This window comes from Uloborus diversus, chromosome 5 (assembly GCF_026930045.1).
Source record: "Uloborus diversus isolate 005 chromosome 5, Udiv.v.3.1, whole genome shotgun sequence".
In the NCBI taxonomy this organism is placed as follows: domain Eukaryota; kingdom Metazoa; phylum Arthropoda; class Arachnida; order Araneae; family Uloboridae; genus Uloborus; species Uloborus diversus.
The window spans coordinates 123,981,675-124,003,896 of record NC_072735.1 but is presented as its reverse complement, the minus strand read 5'-3'; the positions used below and the strand labels follow the sequence as shown (position 1 = coordinate 124,003,896).

The following is a 22,222-nucleotide window of genomic DNA, read 5'->3' as shown; positions in this document are numbered from 1 at the left end:
TTTTTTGCATGATTTCTGAGTAAGTGTCCAACCACACTTTGAGTCTTATTGTTACTAGCTCTATTTTCGTTTTAAAGCCGTATTTTCGTAATCTAGCCTCCAGATATCTCTAAATATGTTACATTAAGTTCAAATCTGGAGATTGAAGGAGTATTTTCTAAATTTTAGGACCATTTTTGAGGAACTAGACGCAAACGTTGAAAACCGTGTGCTTCTTATCATTGTCTTGATAAAAAACAAAGTTCTTTCCGATAACCAAATTTTTGGCAAAACATTTAAAATTGGTTTTTAAAATATTTAAATGAACAGCATGATTCATTATTTCATCAAAAAATTCCAAACTACCAAGTCCTGATGCTGATATGCACCCTCACACAAGAACACCTTCACCGTCCTAATTAACTGGTTCAACTAAGTTCTTAAGATGAAGTTCCTATTTTTTTCTTCTATTTACAATTATACAAAAATTAAACCAAAAATGTTGAATTCATTTTTATCTGTGCGTAAGACGTAATTCCAAAACGTTTTCAGCTTATTTATCATTGATTTTGTGATGAAAAGCGTAAGCTTTCTGTTTTCGCATGGCAGGAAAATTTCTGCGGGAAGAGGTCCCATTTAATCCAGCTAATCAGAGAACTTGGTGAACAATTTTAGGTGAAAATTAAATGTAAAAATTTTCAATCAACTCTGCAGAAACTTTTACAGCACTCAAATGTGTCTTTTTTATAATTTTTTTTACTTTAAATCTCCAATCACGCTTTGTCAACTTTGCCGGTTGACCTTTTCTTGCCTTGTTTTTGGTCCGATTCTTTTCTTTAAAGCATTTTATCAAGGACTTGACTATAGAATGGAATAAATTAACTAATTTAGAGACATTTCAAGCCAATTTACCGCTACTCTGAGGAAAAAATTCAAATTTCGAATGGTGTTTGTGGTTTTTTACGAATACCAGCCATTTTAAAGTAATAAGCACAGTAATAAGGAATAAATAAACAAAGAATTAAAGCCAAATGACTTTTAAGGGTCGACACAATGCAAAAATAATAAAAAAAAACGACATATGATAATTTTAATCATGAATTTATTCGAAAATATTTGAGTGTACGATGACTTTTGTGGCATATTATTTCTCTGTCTCTTCGTTTTTTGACCCATTTCAAAAAGAAGATCCGTCAATATTTTTAAAAGAATACAGGTTTTTATTTAGAATGACATAGGAATGATGTGAAAAAAAAAATTGGACTTCATATTCAAATTCAGTTTTGCGTTATTTTGGTTTTACTAAAAAATTTCAAAGTGTACCAATACTTTTGGGAGCCACTGTATATTATATTATTTATAAAAACATATTTCTGTTGCCATGGTTTCAAATAATTTACACTCATTCAAGGTTTAACTGATGCAGATTCCACTTTTAAACAATGGGGGGAGGGGGTGTAAAATTGCATTTTTTAAGGAAAAACGTCAACATAAATGAGCTTAAAAGCAAAAATTCATCTGATTACTACATTTGCAGATGGGCAATCCCATGGTGTCGGACGTAAAAAATGAAGAAAAATTTCTCAGTTTTAATTCCATTTAACAAATATAAATTGTTCCAAAATGATCAAATTTATTTACAAGATACTTACTACATCCCACTGAATAAAAAATCATGTTAGTTTTTCAAAATAGATCCCTAAAGTATAAATTAAAAAAATTTAAAGAGTTGGTGTCGGACGTAAACACACAAATTGTAAAATTGATGGTTCACTTAAAAATTATTAAAAGTCTGTGAATTGGCTTACATTTTAATTTTAAAAACAGCATAATTCTAAAGTATACTTATGATTGAAGCATATTTCACAGTTTTCAAATAATATTATAAAGAATATAATTATTTAGAAAGAATTTTTAGCTTGGTGTCGGACGTAAATTGTTCATATTAGATGTAAACTATTGCTCTTAAATATAAATACATAACAATGATTACAGTTATAAATATGTAAATTGTAGTTTACATATACTGAAACAACATTTACCAAGTAAATTCAAAAGTAGTGTTGATTGGGGGAAGTGGGACACTGGGGTAAGTGGGTCACCCCCCAAAAACTGAAATATCCATATGGTTTTTATACTTTTTTTGCATTGATCATGTCATGGTTCATCACGGTGATTAGTTTTGCATATATTTGGGTTAAGTGGATTTTTTTTTTCTAGGTCAGAGAACTTAGTCAAAAAAAAAAAAAAGAAAAAATCTGAAAAATATTTTTTGGCGAGTTTAAGCAGCATTTTTCAAAGAAGTGTTTCCCGGTTAGCATTTATTTTTTATGAACATTAAACATTCATGTACAATTAACTTAAAGTGCATACTGCACTCAGAATTTTTGAGTAAAATATTATTAAAAACTTTTCGAGGAGGGCCCCACTTACCCTGTAAAATTTCGCTATAAGAGGTCCCCACATTATGGGGTAAGTGGTTCCCCCATAACAGTGAGGATTTGAAAATCAAAAGCAACTCTGATGAAATATTTATATTAGTGAAATACAAGACAACTATGATGACTTAGTAGGAATGGATAGTTCAGCAGCAAAAGCTGGTGATTAGTTATTTCGTTATTTGTGAAACTTACCTGAAAGAAAACTATCAAGATTTATATGGGTTGAATGTTGATAATGGTTCTTCCTTAGCCAACGTTACATAGACGTGGTTATTTAGTGTTTCCAATTTCTTTTTCCACTTATAGTTTTAGCAAATTTGCCAAAATTGATCTTAATCAACTGTATTACGTTCATTCAACACACCTTTTTTCAAAAGGGGTCCTACTTACCTCTATCAACCATAAATGTATATACAATAAATTCACTAAATTGTGTTTTATGCATGTTTCACTTTAACTTTGAAATTAAAGGCAAAGAAGGGAGAAACACAGTAGAAAACATATGTTGTTTAAAGGAATATAACGGTGTCGGACGTAAATGGTGTCGAACGTAAAAAATTTTTTTACATCCGACACCTAGATTTTAGTAAGTTAGTAGTATGTTTAGTAGTTTAGAGATTGAATTTCCTACTTTGTACCCAAAAATACATGTATGTAGCTTTAAAATTATTGGCTCAGCATAATTAACTGCACCTTTTGGTGTCAGACGTAAAACACTTAATGTACCCCAGAGGTATTCTTTTACAAATCAAAATGAATTATATTTTGACAAAGTTTTTCAACATCACCAGCAACACATTGCATCTTTAAATGGTTATTAATCTCAATTCATAATATTAGTATGTATATTTTGGAAAAAACAGAATTTCTTCGAGAGTCCCCAGATATGGTTTGAAAATGCTCAAGATGTTGACCTTAGTTTAACCTCCTATAACTTATTTATTACTGAAGTGATCAAATTTTAGACAGGCATCTTAAAATATACAACTCTTTACCTTTAGAATGACACCTCATTTGTTTAGAAGTTTTAATTTTGAAAATTTGATCATCTGGTTGACCTTATCATGGAATTGCCCAGATTACTAATCCCTATCATTTAAAATTGATAAGAAATAAAAATAACACTAAATTTAATCTTTATCATGCACATATGGGTGTAAATGTGCCATAATAACTAGATCTTATCACTGCATCCTAATGACCATTTTCCATTTTCTAATTATGTCTCGTACTACCTAATCTGAAAAGCCTCCAGTCATAATATGATGGGTGCGAATTTGTTCTCCATTTCTATTCCAGTCCATTAGTAGAAACAAGAAACTCAAAGAGTAGGGTCCTATTGCAAGCCGTTTTTGCGAAAAACATAAGTTAAATTCATGGTGTCAAAATTCAAATGAATGCTTTTTTTATTTTTGTGATGTATGTATGAAAAAGTTTTTCAAAAATTTTAATTGCATTACATATAAAATATTTGATGACTCAGTACATTTCCCCAACAATTATGTAACATTTTTTATTTTTCAGCAACCACCAATGCCCGTGTGGCAACCACCGCCTGAAATCCCCCAGCATATCTATTCCAATCCTCCACCAGTGATGAACTATTCTGGTAATACATGGTTTTTAAATTTATATGTGTTTATTCATACAATGGTGAATATCTAAAACATATCTATATGTGTATGCTTTCAGAACCTGCACCTCAGATTCCTACTGGATACCATAACTTCAATCAAAATAATTATCAAAACAATTTTCAACCTTCGCCTTTACAGCAGCAACCATTAAGTTATGGTCAACCACCAGCTCCACCAGTGCATTTGCCACCAACAACCTATTCATCTGCACCTCCTATCAATCATATGCCTGGAAACAATACCTATACTCAGTTTTCTGCTAACCAACAAACATATACTAGTACAAATCAGGTATGTTTCTCATAAGTTGCAACAAAACATCTCATAAGTACAAAAAAAGTTGAAATTTTTAAGATTGTTCTGTGCTTGAGAATTTACTGCTAATTTTAAAAAATGCACTGCAGTTTGCCAGTGCCTTAGGTTATTTGGGTTTCCAAGCAATGGATGGTTGGACAAATTTAAAAAAGGCCACATGTTAGTACATGAAGTTATTTAAGGAGAAAGTATTGTTTTCTTACGTTCAAATGTTACATTCTCTATTAATACCCTCACAACCAGTTACAATAAACTCCTGATTATCGGCATTCGGATTATCCGTGTGTCTATTCACAATTTTTTCTTTTTTTTAACTTATGATTGTGTTATTGTTTACTTTTAGATTTTACGTATTTTTTATACCCAATTTTAATAGATACAATGCAGCAATGTTTTTAACTATAATTTAAATGTATGTGTGAGTGTTGTCAATATTTTTAGCTATTGTTTGCGTTAAATATTGTTTTTTACCTATTTTTCGGATTATCTGCAGTTTTCGCTTATCTCCGGTTACCCTGCCACCTTATTCCGTGGATAATCAAGAGTTTACTGTATATCCATACTTATGTAGGGGAATGTGGGGGCAAAAAGAAACAATTAGAATTACTTACTTTTTTCAAAATGGACAAATTGGAAAATTTTTTGAAAATTACAGTACATAAAGAACAATATATTTTGCAATAAAAACTTGCATTGAAACATCATTTTTTATTTTTGACAGTAAATTTGTATCTTCAAAAAAAGGTGGAAAATTTCCCCTTTTTTTTCTTTTTTTTTTTCTTTTTTTTTCATGTGTCAAAGTGAAAAATAAAATATTTTTCTAATGAAATGTTTTCTATTCAATTGTTAAAGATATTTTTGATTGAATAAATGAGTAAATAAAAGAATGAATGAATGAATGAAAATAAATTTAACAATAAACAAATAAATTAATACATAAATAAGTTAAAATTAAAAGAAAAGTTGAATGAATAAAATAGTGAATGAATAAGAAAAAATAAGTGAATGAATGAATTAATAAGGGAATTTTTAAATGGAAGAATGTAAATGAAACAACTAATTAACTAATACATAAATGATTTTATAAAAGATTGAATAAGTAAATGAAATGGACCATTTCGCTTAGCCCCATCCACTTTGCCCTGCGTGCACTTGACTAACTGTACAAAGCATTTAAAATACAAATAAGCATAATATTAAACAAATAAATACTGCACTGAATAATAGTAGGTCTCAATTGATCTTTAAAATGTTAATAACAAAAACTTTATTATTTAATAATAACAAAAATAATTTTTGACTTGCTGCAAAATATTACATTATGAGCATCAATTTTTGAAAATTGCTTGTATTACCATACTTTTTGATTTTCAGGGATAATTTTTTCTGGACTGGAATAGACTACATGTGTTACTACATTGTTAAAATAGTACTATTCAGGTATCGCTAAAAGCAGAGTAAATATTCCACCATTACACTTTGCCCCCATATTCCCTTACTTAAGCTTTACTCTAGTAACTCTGTAACTATGTAAAATCAATGTTTAATGTTATCAATGTTTTCATAATTTGTAACATAAATTGTTTAATGTATCTCATAGCCTTACCAAGAACGCTCCAGTTCCCAACGGCAGCCTGTAGTACAGACACAGTAAGTTTTAGCCTCCATTTTTCAATCCCTCTCTCTTCTCTTTTTTTTACTTTTTTTTATAATTTTAATACAATTAAACCTCATTTAAATAAACTTAAAGATACCTTTAAAATTAACTCATCTAAACCATTATTTATCTTATCTGAATAACAATAAACAGCAAACAGTAGGACTGTAATTGCAAATGTATCCTTTTGTGTCCTACAAGTATTTCTACTCTTCCGAAAGTTAAAGTTATTTTGACCTTTGCTGCCTTTAATGTTTATTTTATTTCTTATTTTATGACTTTATTTATTTTTTTCCTCTTTTTTCCCTTTTTTTTCTTTGTTTTTCTTTTTGTTTCAATTAAATCATAGACGGTTTTTAATTTAACTCAATTTTACAATTTTCCTTTAAAAGCATTTTAAATGCATTTAATAACATCCTCATGTATGTATATTTTACTCTGCATGTTCTTATTGCAGCAAAATTCATTCCTCATCTGGTTCAGCTTTTTATATATTTTTTTTCAAACTATCCCTTTCATGCTTGATAATATAACCTTTGAAATGTTTCTTTGAAACATGAATTTTTCACCTGTGAGCTAGCAAGGACACTAAAGTACACTTCCATAGACAGTATTTGCTTTAACATACTGAGTTTACTCTGGGTGAGCACATTAAATGGAAGCCACTTGTACACCCTCGAAAGATACTACTGCCAACGTTTGGCGTAAGACTGGGTTCATGAAGTAATTTGTGGACAAAAAATCAGCAATAGTCGAACATCTGCAACATCTGTTACCAAAACTTTTGGAAGCTAAAGTTATAGCTGGTGCTTTCGTTTAACAAGAAAGTTATTGAGTGTCAAGAATTTCATGAACTTCTTAGAGCAGGGGAGAATGAAGTATCCTTGGAAATCATAAAGTTATGAAATCTATAGGATTGGTTGAGATACTCTGGCAGGAGTGTAACCAGGATGGGTTTTCAGGGTAGAACCAGTTACAGAACCTTGATTTTTTTTAACATGGTGGCATCCTAGTAGATTTATATATGTATATAATAATGACTAGAAACCCCTCCCAAGTGAAAGTTCTGGTTACTCCTCTGGACTCTGGTTTAACATTACTGCAGATTAAGCTGTAGTATGTCTCTCAGATTCTATTTCTTGATGTATACCTTGAAAGCTCTAATGAAACATGGGTGCCCATTTCTTGAAACAAGGAGAACGTTTTATCTCGACCTGCAAATATTTAATGTCATTACCCCTGAATAAGTAAGGACAACATAGGTGAGGGGGTCGTGTTTTTTATTGATTTGGGACTTATTTGTGAAATGGTTAAAACATACACTCAAAAAGCTACATTTTTATGTCCTTTATCATCAATTTATGCAATTGTGGTTGAAATATAATATTTATTTGCAATATGTTTTCTTTACAAAGAAAACCTGAAAATTTGTACCTTTCACTGAAATTTAAACTTTTTGTTGTCCTTACGTAAAAACTAAGTATTTGCAGAAAAATTAAGGTTTTACATGTATTTTATTTTGGTAGGCGCAGTAAATTTGTGCAGAATCAAAGATTTCCAAGACAACCTGAAAAAAGAACTTCACCTTCAAATGTCAAACCTGTGCCTTTGAAGCAACCTCGCTTAGATCATCCTCAGAGAAAAGTAAATACTGTTTTACGAATTTGAAAGATAAAATTAATTACTTCATTCATTCTCAAATCAAATTTATATTTTCCTAGTACTTTTTAATATTGATCGAAAAAACATTTTATGTATTATTCATTTAAAATTTAATTTTATACTAACAGGCCGAGGAGTCGGTCACCTTTCTCACCTTTTGTCACCTTTTGAAAATTTGGTTACTTTTAGTCACCTTTTGCAACTTTTGTCACCTTTCTCACCTTTCTTGAAATGTGTCGTAGGATTTTTTTTTTTTAATAATTAAATCCTTGAAAAGTATCTGAATGGTAGCTTTAACAGTGAAATTAATTAAAAAAGTAACATTAAATATTCCTCCCCCCCCATCTTGTTGTTGTTTAAGAAAAATAGCTATGCTGCCGGGAAATCAGGGATTTTTTTTTATTGCCTGCAATTGCACCCTATGAGCAGAACCAGTCTTTCTATCCCCCTTCGACCGTCAGACGCATTTTCTGCAAGTCTCGTCTAAGCACCATTTTGTTTCCTATTGATTTTCTGGCCATAGAGCGTTGTTCGACTAAAGTTCAGCTGCGCAATTCCTTTCTGCACACTTTGTTAAGTGAGCGATCATCGAATGCAAGTTGTCTTCTGTGTTTATCAAGTAACATTATCTGGAGTCTTTGAATCTCACTGAATTCAATTTGAAAAAGGAGTGATGGGTTAAGGAGGCGTGCCTCGATGTCTTCTTTCAGTGCGGAATAGTGAAAAGTTTTGACTTGCGTTTATAAATTCACTTTGTGTTTGCACAGAAATGGTTAGTTTGGGTTCCATTTTTGCTGCGCAAATGCGAAGTGAACTTGGTCTGTGTAAACATTTCTCAACATTTCCTTATTATGGCTAGTTCCAGTAAAAATGAAACTTTTAGAAACAAGTTTCCAAAGCTTTATTTTATGTAATGGCGAGATTGATTTTTTTAAAGCAGGGTCATTCCATGTCAATTCAACCAAAAAAATGGCATTTTGACACCCACCGACATGGATTTTGATAAAACTTGGTGAGTTTAGTTCTTTTAATGTAGAAAAGTATCCACATCAATTTTTTCTTCTCAATCTGGTTTAGTTTTCATTTTACAGCCAGTCGAAATTTTGAATACTTAGTATTTTCCAAACTATGACGATTCTGCTCGTTGATTGAAAATAATTTATATTTCATTAATTTTTTAGCCAATTTTTATGAAAATTTACACTAATATTAATGAAAGTATGAGGATTTCAGAAAAAAATATAAAAAAATTCTAAGTAATATTTTAAAAGTAGAAAAAAATTATTTTCACAATTTTTGCAAAAAGCATTGAAGCATTTTTAATAACTTGATTTAACACGGTTGTACCTGATTTAATGTTCTTTCACTCAAGACATTGCAAAATGTCGCATTAATCTGAATTACTATGTTACGAAAATGTCACTTCGCTTGAATGAGTTTATTTCTCTCGGTTACAAATAAATTATGCATGGGCACCCAGCGATTTAAAATCGCGATGAAAAGCTTGTTTTCGACATTTTTTCATTTAGAATTCCTAGAATTTCTAAGTCTTCTCAAATTGCGAGGTTTCGGGTTAAAGATCGTTTGAAAGCACAACTCATGAGTTCTTTCTTTTTTATCGATTACATTTAATAACTTGCGAATAAAATAATTTTGTGACCGAAACAGCTGCCAGGAAGGGCAGATGAAGAATACATGAAAAAAAAATTAAAACGTTACGATTTTTTTTTTTTTTTGCTCGAATCGAGTTCAATATGGCAACAGTGAGTGTTTAAAGAGTAGAGTTCATTGTTCTGTTTGAAAATACAACCATACAATACAAATGTAACCAGCAATAGACTTTGAATCCAACTAGGCTTGTCCTAGTCAATTTATTAGTCCCCAATGAAGATCAGTGGTCCTCTTAAAGCTATTTACACTGTAAAAAATGTGTAAGGTTACTAGTACTAATGGGTGTAACGTTACACGAATTCTGAAGTATGTAGTATTATTGTTTTCAAACTCCAACTGTTGAAGGAACCTTGCACTATGGTAGAATCCAAACCGCATGAATCAAGTTCAGCATCAGCACAGAGCAGGTAAAATCAGCGTAACGAATACCGGTCATTGCGGCCGAGCGATGAAAGCTCTTGTTTTGTGACTTGTCTGAAATTCACGTTATGGGTTCGGATACCACTCGGGTTATTTCTTAGTGCAGTAAAAATAATCAAACAATTGTGGTATATTGGTTGTTAAAAAACATGAACTTGATAAATATTGAATGAAGGAATAACTAAAAGCAAGAGCTGCAAAGAACTGCAGCAAATTTTCTCTGACAATTCAACAAAATTACCATTTTTCTGCAAAATTTGTCATTCTGCTCGGCAAAATTATCATCATTCGGTGAAATTTAGAGTTAGATTTGGCAAGGTTTAGAGTTCCAATCAGCAAAATTATCATCATCCGGCGAAATTTGGAGTTGCATTTGGCAAATTGAGAATTTTCGCTCTCTCGAAAATTTTAAGTTCGGGGCGCTTCTTCTTAGACAAGACAGTGTGGCAGGAACAGGGTTGTCGCACTAACGTATACTGAGTAACCATTGTTCACGCACGTAACATATGAAGATACGTAAATGAATCTTGAACTGTCTCTTTTTATTTTCAAATGCTCTTTTTTGATGTATTCGTCATAGTTTATCATTACATACGACCTCTCTAATATGAACTAATTGCAACCAAGGTAAATTGGGAACATCGAATCGTTCGGATGACAGAACATATGGTATTTTTACTTGTTTTGTACATAACAACATAGAACGTGGCTAAAATGGGTCATAAGTGTTGCAGAAAAGAGAGAAATGTTTTAGAGAATAAATTATGTATTTTATTTAATAAATAGTAAACATAAAATACAAACAGTATTTTAGCACAAAACAATTATATTAATAAGCATACCATATAGCACTGTTTTACTTTGCATTATGTGCTAATTAGTCAAAGTTTTAAAATTTAGAAAAAGTCGCCCATTTTCTTTTGCACCAATAATGAAGCACGTTAAATGCTATATTACTTTTATTTACAGTATACAGTGAAACCTGTGTATACCGATACTGTCTATAATGATAACCTGTCTATAACATTTTTTTTTTTTTTTTTTTTGGCCCCAGCAAAATGTCAGCAAGAATAATCAAACTGCCTGTAACGATAACCTGCCTGTTACGATCCTTTTTTTTAGGTCCGAACAGTATCATTGTAGACAGGTTTTACTGTATTTGTTTCATCTCAGTGCTGTTCTGCTTAATAGGCGTTTGGATTACTGGAGTTCAGATTAACGATATTCTTCTGAATTATTATTATTATTATTATTCCCCTTCAAAAGCCCAAAAAGAATTTGAAAAGCTCTGATATTCATAGAACATGTAGATTCTTATAGCACGTTCCCCGGTATATTCAACTTGTAAGATAGCAGAGAGCAGTTAGAAACATTCTTTCAAGTAGTGTGGATTCAGTGAAAGTTATTGTGCAAATTGATGTTTTTTTTTTTTTTTTTTTTTTTTTTTTTTTTTTTTTTTTTTTTTTTTTGCTGCTAACTTTTAAGATGCATGTGAAATCGTTTTCCTTTCATTTTATTATGTTTGGTTAGAAACAATTTCATAGTGATATCCGGAAAGAGGAGATCTTAAGCTACTTTTTGAAGCACACTTTTAGTAACGTGCACTTTCACGTTACACGTGATTCTTTTTTAGGTGTAGTTCGTGTAAATATGGACCCCCATTTAAAGAGTGCCCCTAATTATACCACATCTTTTTTACTTCCTTTTACAAAAAAGGAAGTATTGTATTCGCGAAAAAAATTTCACTCAAAAATTGACCTTAATTTCTATTTTACTCACCCTCGAATGAATATTGAGTTTTTTTTTTCGACTCGACCATACGTGGATAAGTGCCTAAGAATGTATAGACTCGCGAAATATCCATAATGACGATTCCCGAGTTAATTACAACGAATTTCTCTCGTGACGTCTGTATGTACGTATGTATGTGCGTATGTACGTCACATAACTCAAAAACGGTAAGTCCTAGAAAGTTGAAATTTGGTACGTAGACTCCTAGTGGGGTCTAGTTGTGCACCTCCCCTTTTGATTGCATTCGGGTGTTTCTAAAGGGGTCTTTTGCCCCTTTTTGGGGGAAATCATCGTTAATTTCGATGTAAACTCAAGTGGTGTTATAATTTGCCGTACACTTGGCGATATATCGCCAGTCTTTTGGCCGCTAAGTTTTGTCGCCAACTTGGCGACAAATTTGGCGGTTTTTTTAAAATCTGTTTTATATTGGCCACTGTTGGTGATATTTAGAGAGAAAACTATTGAATCACATTGAAATTGCCAGCAGTGGGGAAATGACATTAAATTGGAGTAAAAGGAAGTCATGTGATGCATCAGTTCATTTAAAATACAAATAGAATTTGACAAGCGGTACATTTTTTATCTTTCGTGATGGAAAGTTCTCTGAAGACACTCGCGAAGAGGTGTGGGTGAAATGTGTTATGTGCCAAATGGTGGGCTATGTTTGTAATTTCAGTAAATGTTTTTTTACCCTGCAATAAATAAATTATCAACCATTTTGTATGATTTTATCCCGTTTTAAAACCATTTTTGGTGAGTTTTTTGAAGAGTGCCCGTATTTACAGAGTACACCACATTTTTTCGGGTTTCTTTTTTTTAAAGCTTTTTGCAAATCGCCGTTTTTGATACGAAATCATTGATATTAATCATTGTTTAACCTTCTCGCACTTAGGATACTTGCTAAAGTTGTTAATGAAGGACAAAAATCTAGATTTTTTGAATTGAAAGTAACTTTAAATAAAAAGTAAAAGAGGGTGCCCATATTTACACCTTTTCCTCTAATAATAATTCACACGAGTCAGTAGTGACTCCAAGACAGATGGCTCTGCATTTGAATCCCGGACGATATTTCCTCACTTCCCTTATAAGTATCGAAAACAAAGTGAATAATAAAATTTATGAGATAATTAGGTAGAAATTTTTCATCGCTCAATGTATTTTTTAAGTACTGCATTTTGTGATCAGACGAAAAACACATTCATTTTTATGGCAAAATTTTGAAAATTTTTTTTTCAAAATGTGTGGTTAAAGAGCGAAATATAGAAAGGAGAAATAATTTATCTTTATAATATCTTATCCAATAAGCATTGATGGAAAATACTCGTATAGAGTTTTAAAGATTTGAGCGCTTTTTTTTTCTATATTTATTCATGAAATCTCTAATATTAACTAACAAATTATGTTTTCAAATAATTTAGAAATATACATTACCTTATATGAAAAATTGTTGCACATTAATAACAGAACTAGTTGATTACACAAACAATTCAAGTGTTACTACCAAATAACGTAATAATTACGTAAATATTACATACATACGCAATAATACTGATGTTTTTATTCATACGTGTCAAAAGTATTTTCACGGAACATTAATACCTGAAATTAGTGTTTTACATATAAAAGTCTTAAATTAGCAAACCGATTTGAATAAATCCAAATACATGATCTTTAAAGCATTTCGTTAAAGTTTAACTGATGTAGAATTTATAAATTTACGCATAAAACGTTAAACTTACAGCTGGGAATAAAAGCTTATCTAAAATTACGCCAAGCAGCCTCAAATACTGAGATAAATGATACGCATATTTGATCGGTAAATTCCTTTATCATTTTTGAAATAAAAAATAGATGAGTGATTTCTAAAGAGTTAATTTTATTGTCTTCTAAATTCTGCTTTATGAGCCGCCAGTAATTTACCGAAGTTAACCTAAATAAGACTCTAAAATTTATACAATGGCTTAATTTTATCTCCATAAACTAAGAACACCTATTACCTTAAAATAATTCTTAATCAGGTGCTTAAATGTGTTTGAGGCTGCAAAGCTTGGAAGTATTTTAACAAGAACTTTTAGTACATCGCCAAAAAAAATGACCGCCTGTTCACAAGGCTGAATGTGCGTATATTTATATTGGTTATAAATATACATTAACAGAGGAGACTTGCCAATCTTTGTTGGTTCTACAAGGAATTCTGAATAGGCACAAGCGTATTAGTAGAACATAAAATTTATGACCGCTTGAAGAGGGATTTTGCATAGAGTTTATCTCCGCTGCCTCATTTATATGTTACCGAAAATTTTACAACATTTTAGAGTGATTACAGAAGTATTACGAGTTTATAGGCTCTTTTCAAATCCTCTTTTGCTGTGAAAGACTCGGTGATTCCCTCAGTAATAAGTGCTGCTGTAAAATTTTATCACAAGGCTACAGCATTGTTATCGGTTAACTTGAAGAACTCGCGTGCTTAAACTTTCTACTCTTGTTTTTGATTCTCAAAATAGTAAATTAGAGCTTTAAAGCTATTTTTTGTCTAAATTTATTTGAAAATTAAGTACGCGTAAAAAGCACTTAAATCTTAGAATAATTTTAATAATTCCTCAGTTTCATTAGAAATACTACCAATATTGTAATTTGACGTTATAGAACTTTTCAGATATTTTAATATTGACAAAAATTGTAAAAAAAAAAGTATTAAAAGAATAAATACACCAGTATATATTATTGTATATTTTTGGCTTTCTAATTTGTGTTTGTGAACCACAACCGTTTATTTTTTGTACCTCAAAGTCAGACTGAACTTAAGTCACTCTATCACTACTGCAGGAAATCATAAAAACGTTTGACTGGTGCATACAAAGATTGAGTCAAGCGATCTCACAGCACTCGTAAATAACTATAAAGGATTTTTTATGAACTATTTATTTATTTAAGGCATGGCAGCTAACTGACATGTTAAAAGAAGTATGTCAGTCGGTTACCATGTTTTTAACACTTTTTTAATCGTCCAAAATGTATCTAAAGAATTTATTTATACCATTGAATTCAGTCTAAAAAATACAATATTTCACTGGAAAAGATTGTTTTTACAATGCATATTGTGCGTTGCGTTGAATATTATAAAATTGTTTTGCTTCAAAAATATCAATCACTTATCCGTGGAATTAATTACCCACATACTAACAAGAAAAAGGTTTTCTCAAAATTCAGTCCAGTTGAGACAAATATTTAAAACAAAATATCATAAAGAATTACTGCCGTTGATGGTTGGAATAAACTGTTCATAGCATAAATAAATTCAAAATTACACTCAAAATTAACATTCACTAGAGGGCATGCAACATGGCACATGAGTAGGACATGGAAGAAATAAAAACGTGGTACACATAAACCTAAGAAAATGGGATTCATCGTACCGTCTAGTGATGATAATATCATTTTGTAATCTGTCCTCTTCATTTTTTATAGACAAGAAAATCGCCTGTAAAGGTATGACGGTTGAAAACTGCTTCTACATTTCAACAAAGCCATTGCCTGTTTGGTGATATTTTGATAGTTGGAATTGTAACCATAACTCTAGTGTGTTCATTGTTGACCATTTTTTTTGTTTCTTCATTCCCCTGAAATGACAGTCTTACCAGTAAAAGAGTTAAGTTGCCGGACTTCTCAAAATAAAACATTTCCCTGCATGTCGAACATTGCCAAAACATATTATCAAATTATCATGCCACACCGCGAGTTTCATTGTTGAATCTCGCGCGTTTCTTGATCATCGGTTATTATGTATATGAGGATATTCTATTAATTCGAGCTTTTGAAGCCAATTTTTTACATAAATAGAATGCTTTTGGTACTGTCTAATCAATTACTGTCGAAAATTTCGCCATGAATATTCTTCCATAGAATTTTACGCCGCAGCCGTTCTCGAAGCAGAATATTCAAGGCCAAATTTTTCGACACGGCCGCTCTTCAATACATCGCTGGGTGAAGGAATTTTACGTCACGGCCGCTTGAAGGGTTAACACTACATTTTTTACCTCCCATGGACATGTCATGGAATATTTTCAGAGCTTGCTAAAAAAATAAAAAATAAATAAAAACAAGAAAGAAAAAATTATGAACATTTTCAGGGATGTGAAATGATATTTTCAGTTTCATACTTCAACATTTTATTTTTGCATTGTAAGTACAATTATCATTTTGTTAAAGTCTGATTTTTCAAATTGGTTTTCTCAGTTATTCTCTATTGTCAAGACGATTTAATATTTAAGCTTTGTATTTACTAAGAAAAAAGAAAGAATGCTGATAATTTTTCAACAAGGTAAAAAAAAGAGAAAAAACAATACTAAAAATGTGATAAATTATATGTTCAGTAAATGCGTCATCTTGCTCTTTACTTCACAATTTCAAGCTTTATTATGTTGATTAAATATATTTACAGGCTACAGTCACTGAAAGTTTTTGAAAATGTCTTAAAATTTTTATTTTACTACTTCTAGCCCTATAATATTAATTTCCAAAATTGTAAAGAAATCTTTACAAAAAGTATATAGGCTATTTGGGTAAAAGTCACTAAAAAGGGATAATCCTTTTCTGTTTTTTGAGTTCTTAACAAATTGCTTTTGGTCACCTTTTAGTTACTTTTTTGTCTCCTTTTAGTCACCTTTGTCTTCAGATTTGTCACCTTTCTCACTTTTTTCAAAGGTCATCAGCAGTCCTCGGCCTGTACTAATTAAAAGTATTAGTTTTATATAATTTTAGCATACTAGTCAATATTTCATTTATATTGTTTTCTTTAAAAAAAATTTTTGCAATGTTTATTTTAGAACTTACAAAAATAAATTAAAAATCTCTGAAAGTATATTTTCTTTAAAAATGTTTTCCTTCTTTTAGATAAATGTTCATGTCAATCCAAACATTAGAGAAATTCCTCTTGTGGATACTCTTCCCAGAGCTAGTCCTCAAAAGCCTCCTGTGAAGAAATCACCGGTGGTTGTGGAAGAAGAAGTAAGTGTTTGTTTATGTACACATAAATGTTATCAAGGCAGGGGGCGCCTACAGATTTTTAGAGTACATAAATATTTTATGATTCTGCGTGTTTTGAAAGCTCACAAACTTATAAGAATATTTTTATTTCTTATTCAGTTAGTTTTTATTCAAATATTATTAAAAAAAACAAACTGGGAAATAATGTTTTGGAAGTATATCCAATTCAACTTAAAAATATAGCTCTGCAGCTGTAACTGTAATCAACAAGATTAGCATGACTTCAAATGTTTTTGTTTACAAAAATGTATTCCAAGCTTTTTATCTATTTATTTTATTTTATTTATTTATTTATTTATTGTATTGTTTAGGAACTCCTTGGTTTCAGGCTTAAATAAACATGTAACAGTACCACATTCATTCAGTTCTCATAAAAGGACTAATGCAGCCAAAATTTTCTAATAATCTTTTTTTTTCTGTCATAACAGTCTTTACTTGTACAGTAGGGCTGGGCGATGCATTGAGAAATACTGGTGTACACTCCACATCATTAAACTGGTTTAGACTTTTTCTTTAACCGAAACATCGAAACCACACTAATTACAGTTCTAAATACTAGTGTACATGCACAGTCCACGATCATAGCCTTTTTAATCTATAATTTTTCCACACCAATGTTAAATGTGTAGCAAGCCAATCTGTCTTAAGGACAAAGGTGTGAACAATTAGTTTCGTGAAACTTTTTGAACAAAAGCTAGTGGAAGTATCATGAAGGAGCCGAAGACCTTCATTTCTCCCAAAACGTGTAGAAAATGCAAAAAATTTTCGCTCCCAATAGGAACTATATTGATGAATAAACTAGATTATATAATCTCTCACCAAAGTGCAAAGTTTGACGTGAAAAATAGCAACAAATATTGCAGATACATTTGTTGGTGTTACAAGGAATTCCTTTTTAAATGAAAAAAGATGTAAGGCAGTGAAAAACAAAGGGATCTAAGAGCAAAAATTAAAAATTTGGAGATAACTAGTGCAAATGGTAGGTGAATCTCTCCTCTGTCTTAAGACAAGAGATAGTATTAGTAGCTCTGGGAGTTGTTGCTATACAGCATGATTTAGAAAACTTTTCAATGAAAGCCTACCTAGGACCACAACTTTAAATGTATTTTACTCAAAACTTGAAAATGTCCACTTACATCTCTTTGCTTCTCACTGCAGGGCCATTTCAGCGTTACGTGTGTGACTTTTTGACATCATTTCGTTGCAAATAACAATAAAAACCAATATAATATTTTAAAAATATTTCTTAGCAGTTTCTACTGGATTAACAGAAGATATGTAAGAGGTTTTAGGTGGCGGTTTTATTTTTGTAGGACAAATCTAAAAATTTTTATAAAATTTTAAATGCAACGTTACGTGTGTGACTCAGAAAATCTAAAAATTAGCTATACCTCATACTATTTTGTAATTTCCTGTGAAGTTTTAAAAGGTAAATGAACAGTATTTTTTGTGCATGTGTCTATGTTTGCTGAGTAAGTATTAAGCAATTTTTTTTTTTAAAGCTCGTACAATAGCAGCAAAAATATTTTATTAGCGTTACGTGTGTGACGGCGTGCAACATTTGAAGGGGATTTCCTAACAAAATTCCAGTTTATGTCGGATCTTTGCCAAATTGCGCGCAGTGGTTCTTTGGTGCTCAGGAACTCGCATTGGGATCCTCCCCCCCCCCACGGGGGTTTTTAAAATTCAAGTTTAGCTTGCATTGGATCTTTGCCAAATTTAGCAAGTGGTCCATCCTGTGATGCTCAAGCTTCCAGAAAATCCGTAGAACGGGATAGTGAGGCCTATCAGTAACAATGATAACATTTTTTTAATCAAAAAAAAAAAGCCAAAGATGTCTAAAGTTCAATTTTGAGGCATAAAATTGCTCTTTTCTACACATTGATGGGAAACCTAATGTTATTTTTTCTTTTATCTTAGCCTGATTGTTGAAAATGCGCCACTTGACGCAACTATTATTTTTGTGGTAAACTGCAACGCCGTGCAACGGAGCTAGTAAATACTTAAATTCAAAGGATAATTTCACAAAATAAAGAATAAAGTTGAAATTACTTTTTATTTGCACACAAATCAAATAGTAAATGTCAAGCTTATAAACTTTTAACCTAATAACTTAAAAGATTTGGAATGTTCTTTTTATTTATTTATTATTTTATATCATTATCATTATTTTTTAACACTTTGTGTCTTGGATTCAGTGCCAGCACGTAATATTTTTAGTTGAATTATGCTAAAAAGTATTTTTCTTCCCTTACATCCAAATGTAAAGACCCAACTCGTAATAAAAACCATTCAGGAGCGTTACGTGTTTGACATCTTTCAAAATGCCTTCTTAAAAAATGCCTTCCGAATGTTTGAAGATGAAAGTCTGATTGCAGGTATTATGTATTAAGTTAATTTATGAAATGAGATTTTTTTCTTCTAGTCCCCCAATTTGACTTTGGGGGAAAACTTTTGTTTCTTTTGCATTACTTGTGTGACCAACAAAAAGTGACCTGCATATTTTGGGAGCTTAAAAACTTATCAAAAGTATTTATTAAAAAATTTTGACTCATAATTATAGTAAAGTATTTGTGTTCATGATATTTGATAGTTTTTTCAAAAAAAAAATTGATGATTAAGTAAAAAAATGACTCTTACATTTATTTCACTAAGTTTTTTTTTTTTTTTTTACTTCGTCTAAATGTTATCAAATAAGGCTGAAATCTGACATAAAAATATTTTAAACACAAAATTGATGCTGGAACTGAAAAGAACAGATATTTCTTTGTCACAAAAAAAAGTTTGTTTCTATATTATGTGGAAAAATAAATTTTGTGTGCCATTACCACTTCTCGTGGAATTGCCCTGCACACAATTTTACTTAAATAAGCTCACAGCCTTTTGTATTGAAAAATAGGCTTATTGTAATCTCAACTAGTGATGTAAAATACCTGGGTATTTATTTTTAGGGGTAAATACCCAGGGTATATACCCAGGTAAATACCCAAAATGGGTATTTACCCGGGTATTTATTTCAAAAATTTATATTCAACTGAAATACTTTTCTGTCTATTCCACTATATATATAACCAACCATATACAAAACAATAAATTTTTGAATCACAAATTTAAAGAATTATTGTTTGAAACAACTTAGCAGTCTAATATGATATTCACATTAAATGTGTTGGATATGCCTAATCAATGTCCCCATCTTTCTTTTTTGTTTTTCACTTTTCAAAGCAAAATTTAAAGTTTTACCAGTACAAATACAAGGTGAGTAACAAACTAACGCCTCCTAAATACTAAATGCCTATCACGTTCTCCCTTTTAACACAGAGCAAAAAGATCCCAGTTAGCATATTTTCGGAGCTCTGGCTACTGCCAACTATCGAAGATCAAAAGCATTAGAAATTAAAAGCGGAGAAAACAATTGGTTAACTTCTAAATTTAAATTTTACAATTAACCAATTAACGTTTGGAACTGTTTGGATCCATTGTCATAGCAACACCATCCATGTATTGCCGTCAGGTAGTAGCGTTGTTTGTGTACTGGCGGAGGATCACTTTTAAACAAATGTAATAGGCATTTAGTATTTAGGAGGCTTTTTACAAACTGATTATAACTCAGAGCCAAAACTAACTAGTAGCATGATATTATGAAAAATCAAAGATGAAAAGTTGTGCTAGTGCCATCTATGTGACAAAATTAAACTTATATTCCTTTGCTTTACCCCATAAAAAATTAAATTATCCTTCCATCCTATTTAAGTTTTAGAATAGTTCATTCTAAATTCTGACAGTTTTTTTTTATAAGATTTCACTACGCCTTTAATTAAAGAAATTATAATATATAAATTTTTATATTTTTTAACTTTCACTTTACAGTTAATGCTAAAGAAAATCATCAACTTTTGATACCACCTTAATTTTTTTTTTTTTTTTTTTGGAAAAATTCACAATTACTAAGGGATTTACCCTGCCTTCTGATAAATACCCAAAAAAATATTTACCTTCCCACATCACTAATTGCGTGTATTAAAAATAGTTTGAATACATTTTCATCATGAAATACCGGGGAGCAAGGCAGCAGAAAACGATATTTTTTTTTTGCTTATTAATGTGAAAACTTTTTCTATATTTGCCACGTTATCATTTAAACAGCAATAAAATAAATAAATAAATAAATAACATCATAGTCTTAATAACGTCTTAGTAAATTCTTCCAAGCATCCCTCGTGCTTCTTTTTTTTTTTTTTTTCATTTTGGATATGACTAACTTAGATTGATTTTGAAATCCTGAAGTTCATCATTGAATTGCTTATACTTGCCAATTATGACATTGAAAAGAAAGATTCTTTGGTTCACGATATGTTTCTTTCATAGTTTTATCAAGTCTTCCAATAAAAAAAATTATCAACTGCGTAATACATAATGTATGTATCATTTTTACCAATTATTTCATATTTAGATTTTTAAAAAAAATTCAGACTCACTTTTTGCATTTTTTTTGTAAAATACCCAGTTTTTGGGTATTTACCCAGGCCTTGGGTAAATGCCCGGGTAAATACCCAAAAAATATTTACCTACCCACTGGGTATTTACCCGATCCACATCACTAATCTCAACGCATATTTCTTCAATATTTATTGTTATTTTGCACTTTTAATGCAGTTCTTTTTTTTTTCTAGCTGTTGCTATAATTTGTTTGTAAGTTGTATCTAGCATATGCATTTTTATATCTTGTATATATTCTGTAAAATTTATAAAGAAGCAAATTTAAGTAAATCTGAACAAAATAAATGAATAAAACAAAAAAAAATTTGCACCATCAATGTAAGGTTGGCGATGCATCACGAGGTAGAAGGTTTTACCTTGCACTGCCTTATGTACAGTAGACCGTTGTTTTAATTGGGGTTATGTTCCACGACAATGGAGACTGCATAAATTAAGACTTAATTGTAGTTTTAAAATTGTGATTAAGTTCCATAGATAAAAAAAATGCTTTGTTCTAGTGATAGATACTTATATAATAAATTTAATGTATACTTATTTCAACACATATTCACAACGTGCATGAAGAAACGCATAATTAATTTAGTGTTGATAAAAGAGAGCTGGTTAGTCTTCAGTGATAGTCATTTGGCAGTGATAGTTATTTTTGTCTGTCATTCTTTGCTGGACATTAGTGCATCCATGATGACTAGCATCAATTCCATGATGGAATCTTCCTTCATCAAAAATCAGATAGATCATTTGCAATTGTCAAGGAATGGCTTCAAATTTTTGATGAGAAAGTTGTGGTGTGTGTCATTGATGTCCATATCCTCATTGGTTTCATCCTCCTTTGTCACTTCCAAAAGCTTTTCTTCCAGTGAAATCTAAACTGTGTCGTTTTAATAACTTAACTGCTGGAAAGAGCTTTGGAACCAATTCCAAAAAAAAATGCCTCCAATGGTCCAAACTCCTTTATTGGCTCACCAAAATGCAGTTTGGATTTTAAGAGAGGAAAATTTTATCTGTTTGCCTTGCCTCATCCATATCAGATCAAAACTCATCCTCGTAAAACAAAATACAGACTTCAGATCGAAAAACTGCCTATAATCAAATCCACTTAAAAT

General features: G+C 30.9%; 1 protein-coding gene across 1 annotated transcript in view; it reads left to right on the top strand.

Annotated features, from left to right (window-relative positions):
* Positions 1-22,222, top strand: part of LOC129223122 (RNA-binding protein 33-like) — a 75,312-nt gene that overhangs the window by 36,450 nt on the left and 16,640 nt on the right. Inside the window, exons 10-14 of the mRNA XM_054857688.1 lie at positions 3,945-4,029; positions 4,113-4,348; positions 5,973-6,022; positions 7,556-7,673; positions 16,467-16,580. Coding sequence (XP_054713663.1) covers positions 3,945-4,029; positions 4,113-4,348; positions 5,973-6,022; positions 7,556-7,673; positions 16,467-16,580 — 603 coding nt within the window. The remainder of the gene's footprint in view (positions 1-3,944; positions 4,030-4,112; positions 4,349-5,972; positions 6,023-7,555; positions 7,674-16,466; positions 16,581-22,222) is intronic.